Here is a 15,581-nt window from a genome sequence, read left to right as displayed (position 1 = left end):
TGCCGCTGAATGATTCAGAAGACCTTTTCATATGATTTCGATTGTTATCATTTGGCATATAAAATGTGTCATAATATAATTCAACGCCAGTAATGATTCTTTCGCCTGTAACATGTCAACATCACACTTTGCGTCTAAATTATTGGTTTTCGCATTGGTCGCGTATAACTGTGTACGTTAATCGAAATTTGTTATGTTATTTTCCAATGACGTTTACGAAAGTGAACTCGTATAACGAATTAATTTTAATAATGAAAAAGGCATCATTTTAGATTCCATTGGCTCCAGGAGGGTTTTTAAATATAAATGGACTTAAAAATTCATTGTTCAATTGGACATTTGCGGCAAATGCGTGCACGGCAAACAGGTAAATTTATTAATGGAATAGTTAAATTTAATATTCTGTACGGAAATTAGTTTATTTCAATTAAAATTTTAGCGGAAGATTATTGAATTTGGTAAATTTGGTATGCAGTACTGCTCAAGCAGTCAATTCAACAGCAAGAGATGCTTGCTATGGTTGTTTTTCTAGATTTGTTCCCTTACCACAAGTAAGTTTTTAATGTGCTTGTATTTGATTTTTATGATTTGGACTTTGATTTTAATTTTTGAAACACTCAGCAGCACCTTTGAATAGCAGGTCAAAAGGATGTCGCGTGTTAACTAATTCTTCATAACTAGCCTATACAAACTTGCCGATAGAAAGTTTTCTTCTAAATTCAAAGGAATTCAACTGATATAACATTGAAATTATTATATATCGGTACTACCGATAGTACCGAAAGTCAAATTTTGAACAAAAAGTAGTGTCGTATTTAAATCGAAAGTCCTGGTTTTATTATATCATACCTCATTTTAAGTCTAAATATAACGGCTCATATGTAGAGTTCGTTCAACGAGAGAGCGACTTAATTAAGAGTCTTAGTGTAAATACATGCACTAGCTTTAGTTTTGTATTTGTATTTTGTATTTTTGGATTATTTGTATTTTTTTATATTTTGTATATATGAAATGCAGTAAATCTAGCAATTAAAACGAAGCTTTGTTTCAATTTAGAGGAAAACTTTGAAAAATTAATTAAAAAATCATACTTTGCAGACAACCTGTAGTAACCAATATTGTTATACTGATCGCTCTCTCGTTGAACGAACTCTACATATGTACATATATATAAAAAAAAAGTATATAGTTGTAATAATTTTTTTATTTTTAGGGTCAACAGCAATTGGTAGCATTAAGCTTGTGTGCAAACATGTATTTTGCAAATACTCCATATGCCGGTTGCGCAACAAGACTATCGGTTACTTTCGAACAATATCATATCCTCTATACAACAATTGGAATCGTATAAAGATATTTAAAATAAACATCTGCTATTTTCAGACAGTGGTCGGCAACACTGCAATATACTCCTCGTCTCCGAGTCAGTGCACAACAGGCTATTGCGAATTTGTCCAATGCTTGCGGAGAACCAATTCCGACAATCTTGTAGACATTGTTAAATAATGCAAATACTATGATATTTTTAACAGATGTAAATTCTGACTGTTTGTAACTAATATTTCAGATAACACAGTGCTCAAGAGAAGTACGAGCTGCCGGAGCTGTAAATATCACTATAGATGCTGACAATGTTCGCTACTTTACCAATATCACCAGTTGTGTTTTAGCTAAATCACGTTGCAGTTTGTACAATCCGATCACTGGTGATCTTCAACTACCGGGTGTTACAAATATTAATAAAGGCAAATACAGAGTTCAAGTGCCTATCTACAATTCTTTGCAAATCTCTCCGGACGGTTCTTTGAGAGTAATTGCTTTCCCGTCAACGGCAATTGTTTCGTATGTGTTTTGCTCTTCAGATCCAACTTTAAGACAATCGAATTGGATTAATAACGAATGTCCATAATAACTATTTTTTTATAAATAAAATAAAACATTTGATACAATATTTTAATTGACTAGTAACCTATAGTATTGCAATTATATAATTAGTGCAAAATATTTAAATATTATATACATGACTCATATTTAAATATAATTTTAAGTAAACTGCTATTGATATATTTTTTAATTTTAAATGAAACTTCTGGTGGACGTCTATTAAGTTCAGATTCTTTTCTACGAGATGAAATATGGCTAAACTTTAATTTAAATTGTGAAGAATATTTTCTTCTTGACCAGTACAAAAGCTACCAAAATCCACAATATCGTTCCCCATGTAGATTCTATCAGGTTTATAAAGTGGGTTTCCATGTCTGGTATGGACCAGTGGAATGGAAATATTGACCAGCATATAGAGTGGCCGATGTACATGATGATGGCGTTCATTCCTGGCTGAATGAAGGGAGATCCATTCCATATTTTGGCCACATCAATGAGGATATAGCAAATGGATAGTAGAATAAATGCGAATGAGCTGGTCACCAAGAGATATGACAGTGACCTGAATATAAAAATATATCACTTAGTCATTTGTTTTCACTGTTTGATTTTACTTATTCAATTATAAACGTACCACATGTTTTTATTGACTGGGATGACGCCTCCTTCTTGAGAAAAGTTGCACAGAGCACCCCCGACTACTCCGGTGACGACGCCCCAGCAAAGCCATCTCGTTATCAATTTCTTCCATTCATGGTGGTACAAAAGTGTCGTACCAGCTTGCACACCGAAAAATACATGCACCACTGATAATATGCAACCTGAAAGATGCGAGTATTACGTAAATCCGTAATAATTTTAGCAATGGACTTGGATTGTGAAAATGATACTCACCGAAGACGCCTTCAGGATCAAACGATCCAGAATTGTAGACGGATTTAGCCGTGGGATTCTGGTATAAGTGTTGGTCTCCAAGAACAACGAGATCTATATATTTCGTGGCACCTCCTATACAATTCGTATGTGCCCAATTTTCATGTTTTCCACCAGGTCCCAGATATCCACTTTTTTAACAAATTTTTATATAACATAGGAAATTTAAGTAAAGAAATATTTAATGTATGTAAATGTCGATTTTAAAATTTAATTTATATGTGCATAGGTTCATAAATGCATTAATAATGTAATTTTTTTTTTTACATATATACCAGGAAGGCCTTAGAGGTAAACCCCAATGCGCCTTCCTGGCCAATTACAAATTACAATTACAATGCAGCATTTTTTATTAGAAGTCGTTGACTTATGAGACACTGAAAAACTCGCAAATTAACGAGACATCTATTGAATTGTATATCCAAGTCTGACCAGCAGCACTACAGATGTACTCAGAAAAATTCTTTTCCAACCGAGGTCAGCTCATGGGATCGAACCCGGCGCCTCTCGGTGTTAAGCAGAAGCTTAACGACCGAACTACGCTGTTGGCTGTAATATGATAAAGATGTCCAGCGGAGGGTAGGATATTTGCCTTTCTATTTGTAATGTTTTCATTTTAATATAAGAGTTAGCTTTGGAAAAAGTAACTAATCTTTAGAAATGTCAGACACGTTTTGGTTAGAAGAAGTGCATAATTGCTTTTATAAGTACATACATACATATGTATATTCGCAGAAGTATTAGAAAGACCTGCCCCTCCCCCTCCCCAAAATTTATATTTGAGGAATATAAGAAGGATTCAAAATAAAATTCGATAATTAAATATTCATACTCGTTCACACATACCGGCTATGAGAGCATTTTTGATAAAATTGACCGCAAATGAAGGGAAACTAACATAAGGCAAAAGTTCTAGTTCGGGTTGTCGGATTTTGTTAAAAAAAAAATTAATTATTTGAAATCACTAAATATTATACACATTAAATATCAAGAAAATTAAAATACTTTAAAAGGTCAAAATAAAATATTATTTTAAATAAAATTACTATTTCCGGTTTACGAATTCTGACCAAAACCTTATCAACATAAATAATCAAAATATAAATTTTCAGCTTGATACGTTCAGGGGTGTGGAAAACATCGTGTGGTCACAACATTTTTACTTTTCGCAGAGGAAAAAACCCCACTTCCAGTTTATTAAATTTAGTGATTATCCTATTTAAGGATTATACTTGATTTTTTTCGGGAAGAGCACATATGTTTAATAGGTCAACAAAAATAGTGGAAGAAAAGTCGAACAAGAGTGAACTGCCACTTCCGGTTGACGGATGCTCACGAAATTTTATAAATAGCTTGGTTTTAAGCTTCAACTTTTAGATATGAAATTTCAGTTCAATAAACCAATAGGTTTCTGAGAAAAACATAAAAAACTTTGATTCTTTGGGGTAAAAGTACTATTTCCGGTTGAGATAAAAATATTTTTAAAATATTAGGGTATAAAATTTATTACATGTAAAATATTTTAAAAAATGATTCGGTTAGTGGTTTGGGAGATAATTGAATTCAAAAACATAAAAAAAGAGGACACCTATAAGGGGAGGGTACCATTTCCGCTCAACTTAAAAATTAAAAAAAAAAATTAACGTTGTATCGATAAGAATTTCAGTAACCTATACTAAGTTTCAGTTCGATAAGACGAACGGTGTTCATCTCCAAAATAGACAGACACACATTTTTTCTAAAGTTCAAATTTTAGCATGATCACAAAACCATCTATTGTTACTACGTACATGTAGATAAAGTAAAAAGCTGGATTTTAATTATATAGTTGAAAAAATGTCCATTCATCCCCCTTCCCCAAAATTGGATCCTAGGCGCGCCACTGTTAGGAAAGGGAGATCCTAAGCCCAGTGAGAAATTTTTTGTGACATACATATAGGTACATATGTACATAGATTCAATCTTTGATTATCTGCTGCATACTGATTACGAATCATCGCGCCCATAAACAGTATAACTTTTTATCAACACACCCACATAGTGAGAGAAAAATATAAATATTATAAAATATGTATGTGTATTGATACGCTTGATTATATTATTTATCAGTGATTAATTACACATTCGTCACACTCTTATCAATCATTGGTATTGATTTTGAAAGTAGTGCATCATCAACAAACGCCGCAAAATTCTAGATATGAAATTCTCATTTGTGTCAAGTGACGTAAAGTTTTGAGCATATTCATTGATTTTGTTTCTATGGAGACGCTAAGTAAAATAATCATAGTTTCAGAAATGACAAAAAAAGCTTACGTTTCACATCCAGGAACCGGTAGACAAAATGTAATGACCAGGTGGACCGTAACCAATGCTAGCATAATGAGCCAATGCCATCCTAATACGATTATGTCTTGAAACATGGCGATGAATTTGTTCTGTAAAGAAAGCTGCCGTCATAAAGTTTCAAAACAACAATTCTTTCACACCAAATGGTTGTATGGAATGGCATCTTGCGCATTTTGCTCGAATTCCATTAGGTGTGAAAGCATCGTAAATTTGTATTGGGTACAATTTTTCACCTTGCTTTCTTCTTTCCATTTCCTCGACATGAGGACCACCAATGATCCCACTATGAAATATGATATGCCAAACCTTTGCAACACACCGAATATTCTCATATTTTGTAAAGTCGTCGGCCATATTGTTCCCAATGCAAGTCCTATCAAAAACAATTTGCAAGATCGCTGCAAAATAAAATAACTCTAAATAAATAATAAATAAATAATCAATGCAGCTGATCTATGATCCTTCGCCTAAACTTTTTTAGTTGAAATATTGGCTTCACAAATTAATAAGTTTACATTAAAATTAATAATATAACCGAATATACGTCTTATTTTTGAAAAAAAAAAATATGCGTATTAAAATTAGAAATGGCCCCCGCCCTGCAAATTTCCTGGATCCGCCAATGATACAGATATAAATGTTATGCAGTACTTTTTTACCTGGAATATGTTTAATAGCGACTTGTATTTTGGCACGTTCTTAGAAACGAGAGATTTGGCCGATATCGGAATGCAAACGCCCATAATCCAAAGGAAAAATGGAAATACCAAATCGCCAAAAGTCAGACCGTTCCACGTGGCGTGTTCTATCCACCAATATTTTCCACCACCATCGTTCACGAATATCATCAATACTATACTCATCCTAAAAATATATTAAAAAAAAAAACTATAGGCGTATGAAGGTACATAATTAGACAATTATGTTTCATTGTTGCGAATATCTGAGTGGGACTCATCCTTGCACAATATGTTTACCCTCTAAATGTGTCCAAAGCTCTGACTCTTCTCTTTGCTGGAGCTCTCTCTTGGAATGAACCACCTGCTGGCTTCGAATATTTGTTTTTAATCAAAGTGTAAGCCTGTGTGAGTATGGCAATTCCGAGCAAAATAAAAAACACTATCAGTATTGCTGCAAAGGGAAAACAATAAAAAATAAACAAAATGCATAAATGCAGTGAGTGAAAGTTTTTTTCGAATTCACTTACGCAAATAAATGTTAACTGGTTCTTTCAAAGTGTTGAAATTACATTGTCCTTTTTCCAATGTCAGATTATACACTCCAAATTCATCCATGACCATGCTATGGTTTATGTCGCATAATTGATTTTTTGTTCTGAAAGTGGAAGTTATTATTATTATTATATAGTTGGCTAACTTAAAAAAATATACTCAACAATACAAGATCAATATACTCATTTTCCAGTACAGTAAGGTTTGTGTCAGAAGGATAAACTCGATATTTTGCATTGTGCTTTACCCACACGGCACTAGTTTTTCCCATCTCAAATAAACGTGTATAAGGACACTAAAAAATAAAATTACTATTTATATCTTATTGGCTTTTTCTGTAATAGTAAAAGATTCGAAAGTCTCAAATATGGATAGGTATTTGAACTTATGGATAAATTGACAAAATGACTGATTAATCAAGTTCAAAGTTCCGCTATACATACGCTGACCATACGTCCTTTATTTAAGAGGACAGTCTTTTATTTCACTGCTCTGTCCTGCAGATTTATTTATTTTCTAAAATTACCCCTTTGTCCTTTTTTGTTGAGTTAATGTGTGAAGTATCCATATATTAAAAATAATTGAAACTAAATTTATTTGAATGAAAAAATGAAAGGCTAAAAACTTATAAATATCAAAAAACGAATTTTAGATTTAGAAAAAGCCAAAAATATTAAAAGATGCAATTTATAAATTATATCAAACCTCTATTGATTATTTGAATAACTGGGACAAATTTTTCGTGGAAATAGTATAAGTATAGGGGGTATGGAGTGAAACGACGAATTGTCAAGACACGACTATTTTCTTTAGGTCTTTAATTCCAAATTTACCTTTTTTCATTTCAAATTGACCCTTTTTTATTTCAAATTGACCCTTTTTCATTTCAAATTAAAACTGTTTCATTTCAAATCAGCTCTTTTACATTGCAAATTAGCTCTTTTACATTTCAAATTGACCCTCTAATTGACACCCTAATGACCAAATTGACATTGAAAGGGGGTCAATTTGAAATGAAAAAGTTTAATAAGAAATTAAAAAGGGTCAATTTTAAATGAAAAGGGGTCAATTTTAAATGAAAAAGGGTCAATTTGGAGCGAAAAACCTGTACTACATGCAACTTTGCAATGAACTGTATGAAAACACGAACCTGCGACATTAGAAAAATTCTTTGTTGTGAAAAATGTCAAAATTATGTCATTTTAATTTCAATAATGTGTGATAAATATGATTGTTTAAATTCAAGATTGTTTAGCGCAAAATTTTTTACGCTAATATTTTATAATAAATTTTATAAACTTATAAAGCATTTTTTAAAGTTATAAAACAATTCTTCATGTCACAATTTTTCTGCGATTGGCCGTTTTAAGGTACATAATAAAAAAGCCGTTAAAACCATCAAAAATTAATTTAAAAAATGAATATTATTTCCTCATAAGAGTCTCGGAACTGGTGCTAATTTTCAGACTAAAATATCGTATTTTCAGTCTATGGGAAACCTTCGGCATTTGAACATTGGCTACCTCTGTACCAAACGCATTTTTTGTGTTAGTAACAGATTATGACATCTAATGGCACAGATATGATCTAAAATATATAATTACATTGCATCATATAGTAGATTATGGTCACTAGATTATGAGTTTTAAAAGCAAAGGACGATAAAGAAGTGTAATCTGTCAGAATTAGCAGGTCGATAAAGTTGCATGTTATATGCACTTTCATTTTCATTGTTTGTTGTGGTATTTATGGTGGCATTGTTTCGACAACAGAACATCCAAAATTTTTAATTAAACGTACATAGGTAATCACACAATACTTTTATCATATAAATAACAAAAGGTTACATGAAAGTGTTAATGCTAATGTTTTCATAGGATCCGATAAGTTTATTTGCAAAGTAGGTAGCTATTTAAATTTATTATTATATTTAAACACGACATTATAGTGTATTTTATTACTTAACTATTTAAGTTATTTATTTGAGCCCATACATTTATCTACTAGTTGCTGAAAGCATACGATTCACTTTATACCACTAGTATGAAAGCTTTTCCCCAAATTGGATTTGACAAATATCCAGTGCCGGTTTTAGGGGGGGGCTGGGTCGGGCGCCACTCCATGCACTGAAGGCGCTTTAAAATTTAAAATTAGGGCGCCTAAGACCCTAAAAATTTTTAGATTAGAGTGACAAAGGCGAAACTTAAATTGATTATTTGAAATTGAAACTTATCTCCGGTCTACAATGTCAAAAAATAATTTGTCACAATTTTCAAGGGGTGTAAGGCCGGCACTGCAAATATCTAAGGTCTCTAGCTACAAATATCGTAGCTAGAGGCCTTAGAAGAGACTTGTATATTGGAAAATCTCTCTATATGTACATATATGGAAATTTTTACAAGATTTTTATTAGTTTTTAGATATTTTAGTTATGCCAATTCAGTAGTGCTGTATTACAAAATTTGATAGGCTTCCGATTTACTATATACCAGCTTCCGTTTTCTAAATTGGCAGCTATAGACGTAGACTTTTATCATTTTATTGCTAATCCTGAAAAAATGTGATGTGACCACAGAGTAATGATTTATTACCGAATAGCAGTCATCTGACAAAGAATAGACCCATGCATCATTTCTATCACTATTCGTTATGAGGTACGCCTGGTCTACTTTCAACGACGTCAGGTTAAATTCGTCGAACGAACCGGGATCTTCGATCCATGACATGATGACGTTGATATAGTTCGACAACGTGTACACCAGTTAATCCAAGTCAGCAGTACATCAGTGTAAAATGGAGACCTGCAACGAAACGATGCATTTATTAAAACAAAAATGTGGGTCACACGAACTTGTGGGTGTTTGGGTTTGATTATGAATCAATAGGTGTCACAAGATACCGACCTTGACATATGAAAACCGAAAATTATGTTAGTTGTTGTGAAATGGTGTAAAGTTAAATTCAGGTCGTAAAAGTATCCTTAAAAGTATGTATAAATCACTCAGCCTTCAAAGTGGAAATTTAATTTTGAAATGATGAAAGGATTTAAAATATATGCTATGTGTATTTGTTCACACTCGGGATTATTATAGAATTCCAGAAGATAACGCGTAGAAGGAATGGTAATGTATGTACATATGATTGGCGATAAAATACAAATCTTACTGCGAAAAAGGCGACTGTATTCTTGTAAGCCCCGATATCGAATGCGTTTATTATTTTTCAGAAACAATTGTTTAGAGAAAAACAATCGCGATGAAAACAGATTGAATCAGATAAAAGTGTCAAAACAGATATATCCGTTGGTTAATGGATTTAGTACAGGGGCGTGCGTAAGCGTAAGCAAGTTCGATAAGTCGAGGGCTTGATCGCATCTGAATTAAATTTTATTTTTTATAATGCTATCTGTGCATTTTAGAACATTAGGCACATTTTTTTCTTCTCATTTTATCTTAGCTTGTGGGTAAAGTACCCATTGGATCCCTTCTCTTAAGCCTGTTAGCAATTTTCTGGCCAGTTTGTTGGGATGAATCTCGAGTTTGTTTATATATTTAAAGAATGCTACTACTCTCGTCTACTCTATGACTGTCGGTATCCTTGTGTCCCTGTGAATTACATATATGTACTATTTGAGACAAACCACGGGGCATTCAAAATGACCAATATGACGAAATCTTTGAATAATTTCCATGTTAGAGTTATTGACTAAGCCTCATAGTTATATCCCATACAGTCATATCGGTTTCAAGATGGCCTTATATGTTAAAAGTCTGTTCTCCATGATCAATGTTTGATTGTTTCAGATTATCCAGTAGTGAGTTTAAAATTACTCTATTTTAAAAAAACTCTTTGTTCATATATGTTTTTTCCATGTCAACCTGTGGTCTAGATATTTAGCTACATATTTCCGCTTGTGGAGGTGTCATGTCGTTTAATTTTACGGGACGACAAATTTTCTTCATTTTAAATGTCACGTGGACATACTTTTGCTCATTTGCCTGTATTCCCCGCAGCTGTAGCCACTTTTAGATTTTGTTTAGGTTTTCTTGAAAATAAAATGAGGCCATTTCGGGATCTTTGCGTGAAGGAATTGGTACTGTGTCGTCTGCAATGGTCGCTGTAGTCGTTTTGAGTTGTTTGTCAGTAGATCTGATAAATGAGATACAGGATTGGACCAAGAACACTGCCCTGGTGCATTCCGGATTTAATCACGCATATTTCTAATATAGTTTCTTAATATTTATATTAATACTAAAATAACTATCTTACAGCTATAATTTTAGTATCATGTGGACATTACTTTGAGTTTGTATTAAATTCCAATGTGCAAAACTCTGTCAAAATCTTGACTAATATCAAGGAAGGCAACCGAACAGTACTTCATTACATTGTAGGTTTGTGTTTATTATGTAGTTCACGTCGTTCACCCGATTTTACTCGATAGTTCGATAGTTCATGTCGAAAGCTTAATTATTGATTAGGTTACGTTATTGATGATTTATCGCAACTGCATTAAATTATATCAATTAAAGTAAATCTAGATATAGAATCATTCAATATTAGCCCAAGAATGGAACTCAAAACTAAATGAAAATAGAAAACCATCAGTAATTTTTCCAAAAAACTACAATTGAAGTACATAATTGAAAAACTTTGTAATAAGCTGTTTGTTATTCTTTAGATATATTTTTATGATAGTTTTATAAATTTTCTCCCTCTCCCAAATTAAATTCTAGGTGTGCCACTGCTCCATATATAATGTGCATACATAAAACATAACGTCTGTCTGTCTGTCTGTCTGGCGATGCAGATTTGTAATTCGAGAACTGTTGAATTAATTTAAATGCAATTTTCTCCAGTATATTGAATTCTTTAAGAAACGTTTTAAAACTGTAGTTATGTACTGTTCGGCTCCATGGCTTGAGAAATGGAAAATGTGACGAGAAAGACGAAGAATTTAAATTAGAAACCGATAGTATGCTTAGTTACATTACAGCTAGCCATATATACATACATATGTACATGTAATACGAAACGAGTTTTTATTAGTTTAAGATTTATTTGAAAATTACGATGAAGGGCTTGGACAAAAAAAAATAGAAACATTTCAACCTCTTCCAAACATTCATATAATAGCAAATCTGCCCATTGAATTTTTATTTGAAATGATAAGGGCTAAATTATTACACAGATTCCAAAAATAGATATGAGCAAGAGTTTCGTTGGCGTTTATTAAAATCGTAAATGAGTAGATAACCCTATGATTTTAATTATGGAACTTATCTAAATTGTAACTTCGTTACGATCGTTCCAGATATTGAACGGGACTTTATCGTAGGAAAATAGTGATATGAGATACAAACCCACTCTACATAATCACAATGCGTGTTATTTTAATATTACTTTGGCCCTTTTGATTTGGTGCGATATTCGAGTCATTTAAATATCCAATTAATACCAGCAGAATATACTAGTGGTTAGTATATAATGCTTTGAACAGAGTGCTCACGGGTTCAAATCCCAATGGTTTCTGCTGGCCAGACCTTGGACTTGTGACTCCAGGTCGATCGTTTCCTATCAGAATTTGCCAATTTATCTGATTTTCATTGACAAAGTTCCAAAAAATGGTTAACCTTGCCAATTTTCTCTCAAAATCTCGAGCTTTCAGCAATCTCGAATTTCGCTGAATTGTATAAAACGCTGCAAAATTAAAAGTTTGACCATAAATGTCTCTGTGGATATTAATTGATATGTATTTATGTATTTCGTATAATACTAATAATATTTGTATCAAATGTACAATGTTTCTAGCCAGGAAGGCGTATTGGGATCACTTGTAAGGCCTTCCTGGTATAAAATAAATATAATATAAAATAAAATATATGGAGATCATCTAAACTCTTATTATTACACTTTCAAAAAATTATATTTAAATATGAAAATAGTGTACCGAATAATTTAATTAGTGTGTAGAAAATTGTTTTTAAAATTTCCTGGTTTTACTGTGGTTGCAAAACGAACTACTGAACTAATGCATATTTTCGTAACTCAAATACAATAATCTAATGGGCAGTTTAGCAATATGAATTTGATCGTTGTTGAATCACATCAATAAAGTGTAATTGATAACGATTATTATCGATCGTTGTAATCCTACTATATTACTATTATGATTTATAGGCCATTGTTATATATTTTTTAATTAAATAAATATATGAGTTGCATTTTAATATATTCTTGAAATTATATTACTTGTCATATGCAAATCCCAACATCGACACTTATATTATATAAGTGTTCATTCATATATATAAGTTATATATATGAAATACCAATTATTACAGACGCTGTGGGGTTTTCCTCAGTGATTGGAAAATTCGGATCAGGGCCGTTTTTATTAAAACTAGTTGATTGTTTTAATTGATCGTTCGAAAAAAATTCAGCTTATGTTTTTCTCAAATGTTGTCAGTTTATTGTGAAATAAAATGCTGACGTTTACGAAAATTGCTCCCAATAATCCCTTGCGATTATTTGCGATAGCGGATTATTATGATAACAAACAATGTAAAACATGAAAAAACACTTGAAACAGAAAACATTCCAAGATCTTGATGAACGCGAGAAGAATCTTTATAATAATAAAGCTACATATAGTAAGTATCAGGGGCGGCTCGTGACTTTCAACACAGGTGGGGCAGGAAGAAGCTAAAGCCCCTACTCCGTTTTTTTTTAAATGTCGAAAAAAATTATGTGTATTTATTGAATTACATATAAAATACAGATGACCGGGGCTGGCGTATTCTGCCCCAAAGAGACTTTTACATATTTTACGCAGTCAACTATGTAAAAGCGACCCTCTGTATATATAAATACGGATCATTTTTCTCTGCCTCGACTGACACTCTACACACAGTACCACTCACATCTACACTCTACACACAGTACCACTCACAAGTGCCAGAGTAGAAGGCAAACCGAAGCTGGCGACCACGGGACCACGGCAGATAATCGAAATATTACGCACCAGTTCAACCCACTGCGTGGTGAGCGGGATAAAGAAATACTTCTCGACTCTTGACGAGTCACCAACAATATACAAAATGTCTCTTATTTTTTGGCTCGAAGAAATTTGTGTGGGTCAGTGCCCCGGTAGCCCTTAAAGACCTGTATAATAATGTATATGAATATAAATGAATATAATGTCCGCATATGTATGTACTTAGATTAGAAACACGAGAATTTCACAGCTCAAAGTTTTAACAGAATTAAAAGATTAATTAAGAATAAAAATTTCAGTGACTCACCACATACACATACGTAAATTTGAAGGAGATGTATTGTATAAATATACTACTATTTTTATAAAACTTAAAAGAAAATAGTTAAATATTCAAAAAAAAAAACAATTTAGCTACATTTCAATTTTGGGTTACATCAATGCATCATTGTTTTGTATTTTAAACATAAATAATTATTTAAAGAAGTTATTTAAGTAAGTAATTCAATCCATTTCGATGACGACTCACAGAGAAGTATTCATCTTCCGGGCTTTCGAATTAATCCTATAGTCATTGAGTCAACGAAAGACTCTTTGTACATATGCAAGTATTTATGTATACACGTTAAAATTACAATAATATGAAAAATAATAAAATGAAAACGCAGGAATGTTTTTATCTTTATTTTACCTTTGTTTCAGATTCAGGAAAAGCAACCATCGTCCACTGATGTCGACGTACTCAGGTGTAATGAATGATGATAGCGTGCTGACCCAAAACTTATCAAGTGCATTCCCCTCCACGTACGACCAGTTTCACTCTCGACCAATGACCGAGAACGCTTTTGCACAATTGACATTGCAAAAATAAGTATATACGAGAGAAAAGGTAGTGTTGAATAACGAGTGTCCCTTCTCTTCGACGTTGGACTTGCATACGAATTCCAATTGTGTCCAATCACTCCACAACTCTCTGCTCTCTAGTTCGATTCTTGTATAGTAAGATACTCGTTTATTATATACTGTACTTGATCTACTCTAAATAACCGCCAGTATTGCTGGTCGGCCTCTATGATCCACGATGCGATCATTTCCGTAATATATTTACACCGAAAAGTGTACACTGGTATGCATATGTATCTGTGTATGCTATAAAACAGATGGAAGTCAAATATAAAATATATTTTGATGAGACTTCAAATGCATTCATAAAAAGACCAAAAGCTTTAATACTAAATAATAATATTAAGAGTATTGTTTTATTGAATCGTCTATTTTTTAGTCATTACTTCATTTAATGAATGTATGTGTGTGTAATTAAAAAGGAAATAAGTTGAGGGGTCTACCTCTTGGGACCGAAAGTGAAAAGCCCGAAAAAGCAAATATCGGAAGGCAGAGATCGAAAATTGAAAGATAAAAAAAAAGGTACATGGTAAACAGTACTATGTATATATAATATATATATATATATGAGTGGCATGCGGTGAAATTATCTCTCTTTTTGTCACACAGCCTTGTTTAATGTGCGCGCGCAGGATACGGGAGGAAAAGCCCGTTCCTCTTGTTCCTGTTGTATCCTGCTCGCGCAAATTAAGTGAGGATGTACGACGGGGGGAGAGAGACTTTTACCGCACGCCACTGATATATATACTAACCGTTTTTCATATGTATACATGGTAAACGAACACTTTCGACTTTTTAACATTCGGTGCGGTGACGGTCACCCGTTCATTAGTCCTGAGCGAAAAACACGAATTTCCATCGATGGATCTAGTGGAAAACTTTCATCGTATCTAGGGTACGTTAAATAAAAAAAAAACTGATTTGAGGAATGTGTATTTGAGGAATATAAGAAGGATAAACAACAAAATTCTATAATGAAAACATATGTACATTGTACACGTTCACACATATCGGCTATGAGAACATTTTCGATACAAATTGAGCGCAAATGTAAGGAATCTTACACAAGACAAACGTGTTACTTCCGGTTGTCGAATTTTGTTCATATTTTTTTTTATTACTTAAAATGACTATAAATATTATACACATTAAATATCAATAAGATCAAAATAATTTAAAAGGTCAAAATAAAATAATGAAATATTGTTTTAAAAAAAAATACTACTTCCGGTTTACGAATTCTGACCCAAAACCTTATCAACTGTATGTGAGTATATAAAGAA

The 15,581-nt window shown here is 32.6% G+C and overlaps 2 protein-coding genes across 3 annotated transcripts; one reads left to right on the top strand and one right to left on the bottom strand.

Moving 5' to 3' along the window:
• The first annotated feature begins 112 nt into the window (after window positions 1-112).
• Window positions 113-1,909, top strand: LOC143917266 (uncharacterized). The gene is made up of 6 exons (XM_077438748.1): window positions 113-172; window positions 273-367; window positions 440-551; window positions 1,214-1,296; window positions 1,386-1,488; window positions 1,568-1,909. The coding sequence occupies exons 1-6, from the start codon at window positions 113-115 to the stop codon at window positions 1,907-1,909; spliced, it is 795 nt and encodes a 264-aa protein (XP_077294874.1).
• Hgsnat (Heparan-alpha-glucosaminide N-acetyltransferase) lies at window positions 1,212-14,233 on the bottom strand. 2 transcript variants are annotated; one of them, XM_077437689.1, is made up of 11 exons: window positions 14,087-14,233; window positions 8,990-9,199; window positions 6,581-6,693; window positions 6,374-6,501; window positions 6,144-6,297; window positions 5,826-6,030; window positions 5,400-5,564; window positions 5,134-5,255; window positions 2,779-2,948; window positions 2,519-2,705; window positions 1,212-2,446 (listed from the first exon to the last, which is right to left on the bottom strand). In XM_077437689.1, exons 2-11 carry the CDS (start codon window positions 9,122-9,124, stop codon window positions 2,152-2,154), a joined length of 1,674 nt encoding a protein of 557 aa, XP_077293815.1. In that variant the 5' UTR covers window positions 9,125-9,199; window positions 14,087-14,233; the 3' UTR covers window positions 1,212-2,151. The 2 variants fall into 2 exon arrangements, with proteins under 2 accessions (XP_077293815.1, XP_077293816.1); XM_077437690.1 differs by lacking the exon at window positions 14,087-14,233 and adding an exon at window positions 9,564-9,608.
• Between the last annotated feature and the right edge of the window lie 1,348 nt (window positions 14,234-15,581).

Source organism: Arctopsyche grandis, chromosome 9 (genome assembly GCF_051622035.1).
Source record: "Arctopsyche grandis isolate Sample6627 chromosome 9, ASM5162203v2, whole genome shotgun sequence".
NCBI classification, from domain to species: Eukaryota; Metazoa; Arthropoda; class Insecta; order Trichoptera; family Hydropsychidae; genus Arctopsyche; species Arctopsyche grandis.
This window is presented reverse-complemented; position numbering and strand designations above follow the sequence as displayed.

Coding starts and splice junctions, on each gene's coding strand:
- LOC143917266 (XM_077438748.1), top strand. CDS start 113: ATGTCAACATCACACTTTGCGTCTAAATTATTGGTTTTCGCATTGGTC. Junction 173..272: donor CATTGGTCGCGTATAACTGT/GTACGTTAATCG, acceptor GCATCATTTTAG/ATTCCATTGGCTCCAGGAGG. Junction 1,297..1,385: donor GCCGGTTGCGCAACAAGACT/ATCGGTTACTTT, acceptor CTATTTTCAGAC/AGTGGTCGGCAACACTGCAA.
- Hgsnat (XM_077437689.1), bottom strand. CDS start 9,124: ATGTCATGGATCGAAGATCCCGGTTCGTTCGACGAATTTAACCTGACG. Junction 6,694..8,989: donor TGTCAGATGACTGCTATTCG/GTAATAAATCAT, acceptor TTTATTTTTTAG/TGTCCTTATACACGTTTATT. Junction 2,447..2,518: donor CCAGTCAATAAAAACATGTG/GTACGTTTATAA, acceptor TTTTATATTCAG/GTCACTGTCATATCTCTTGG.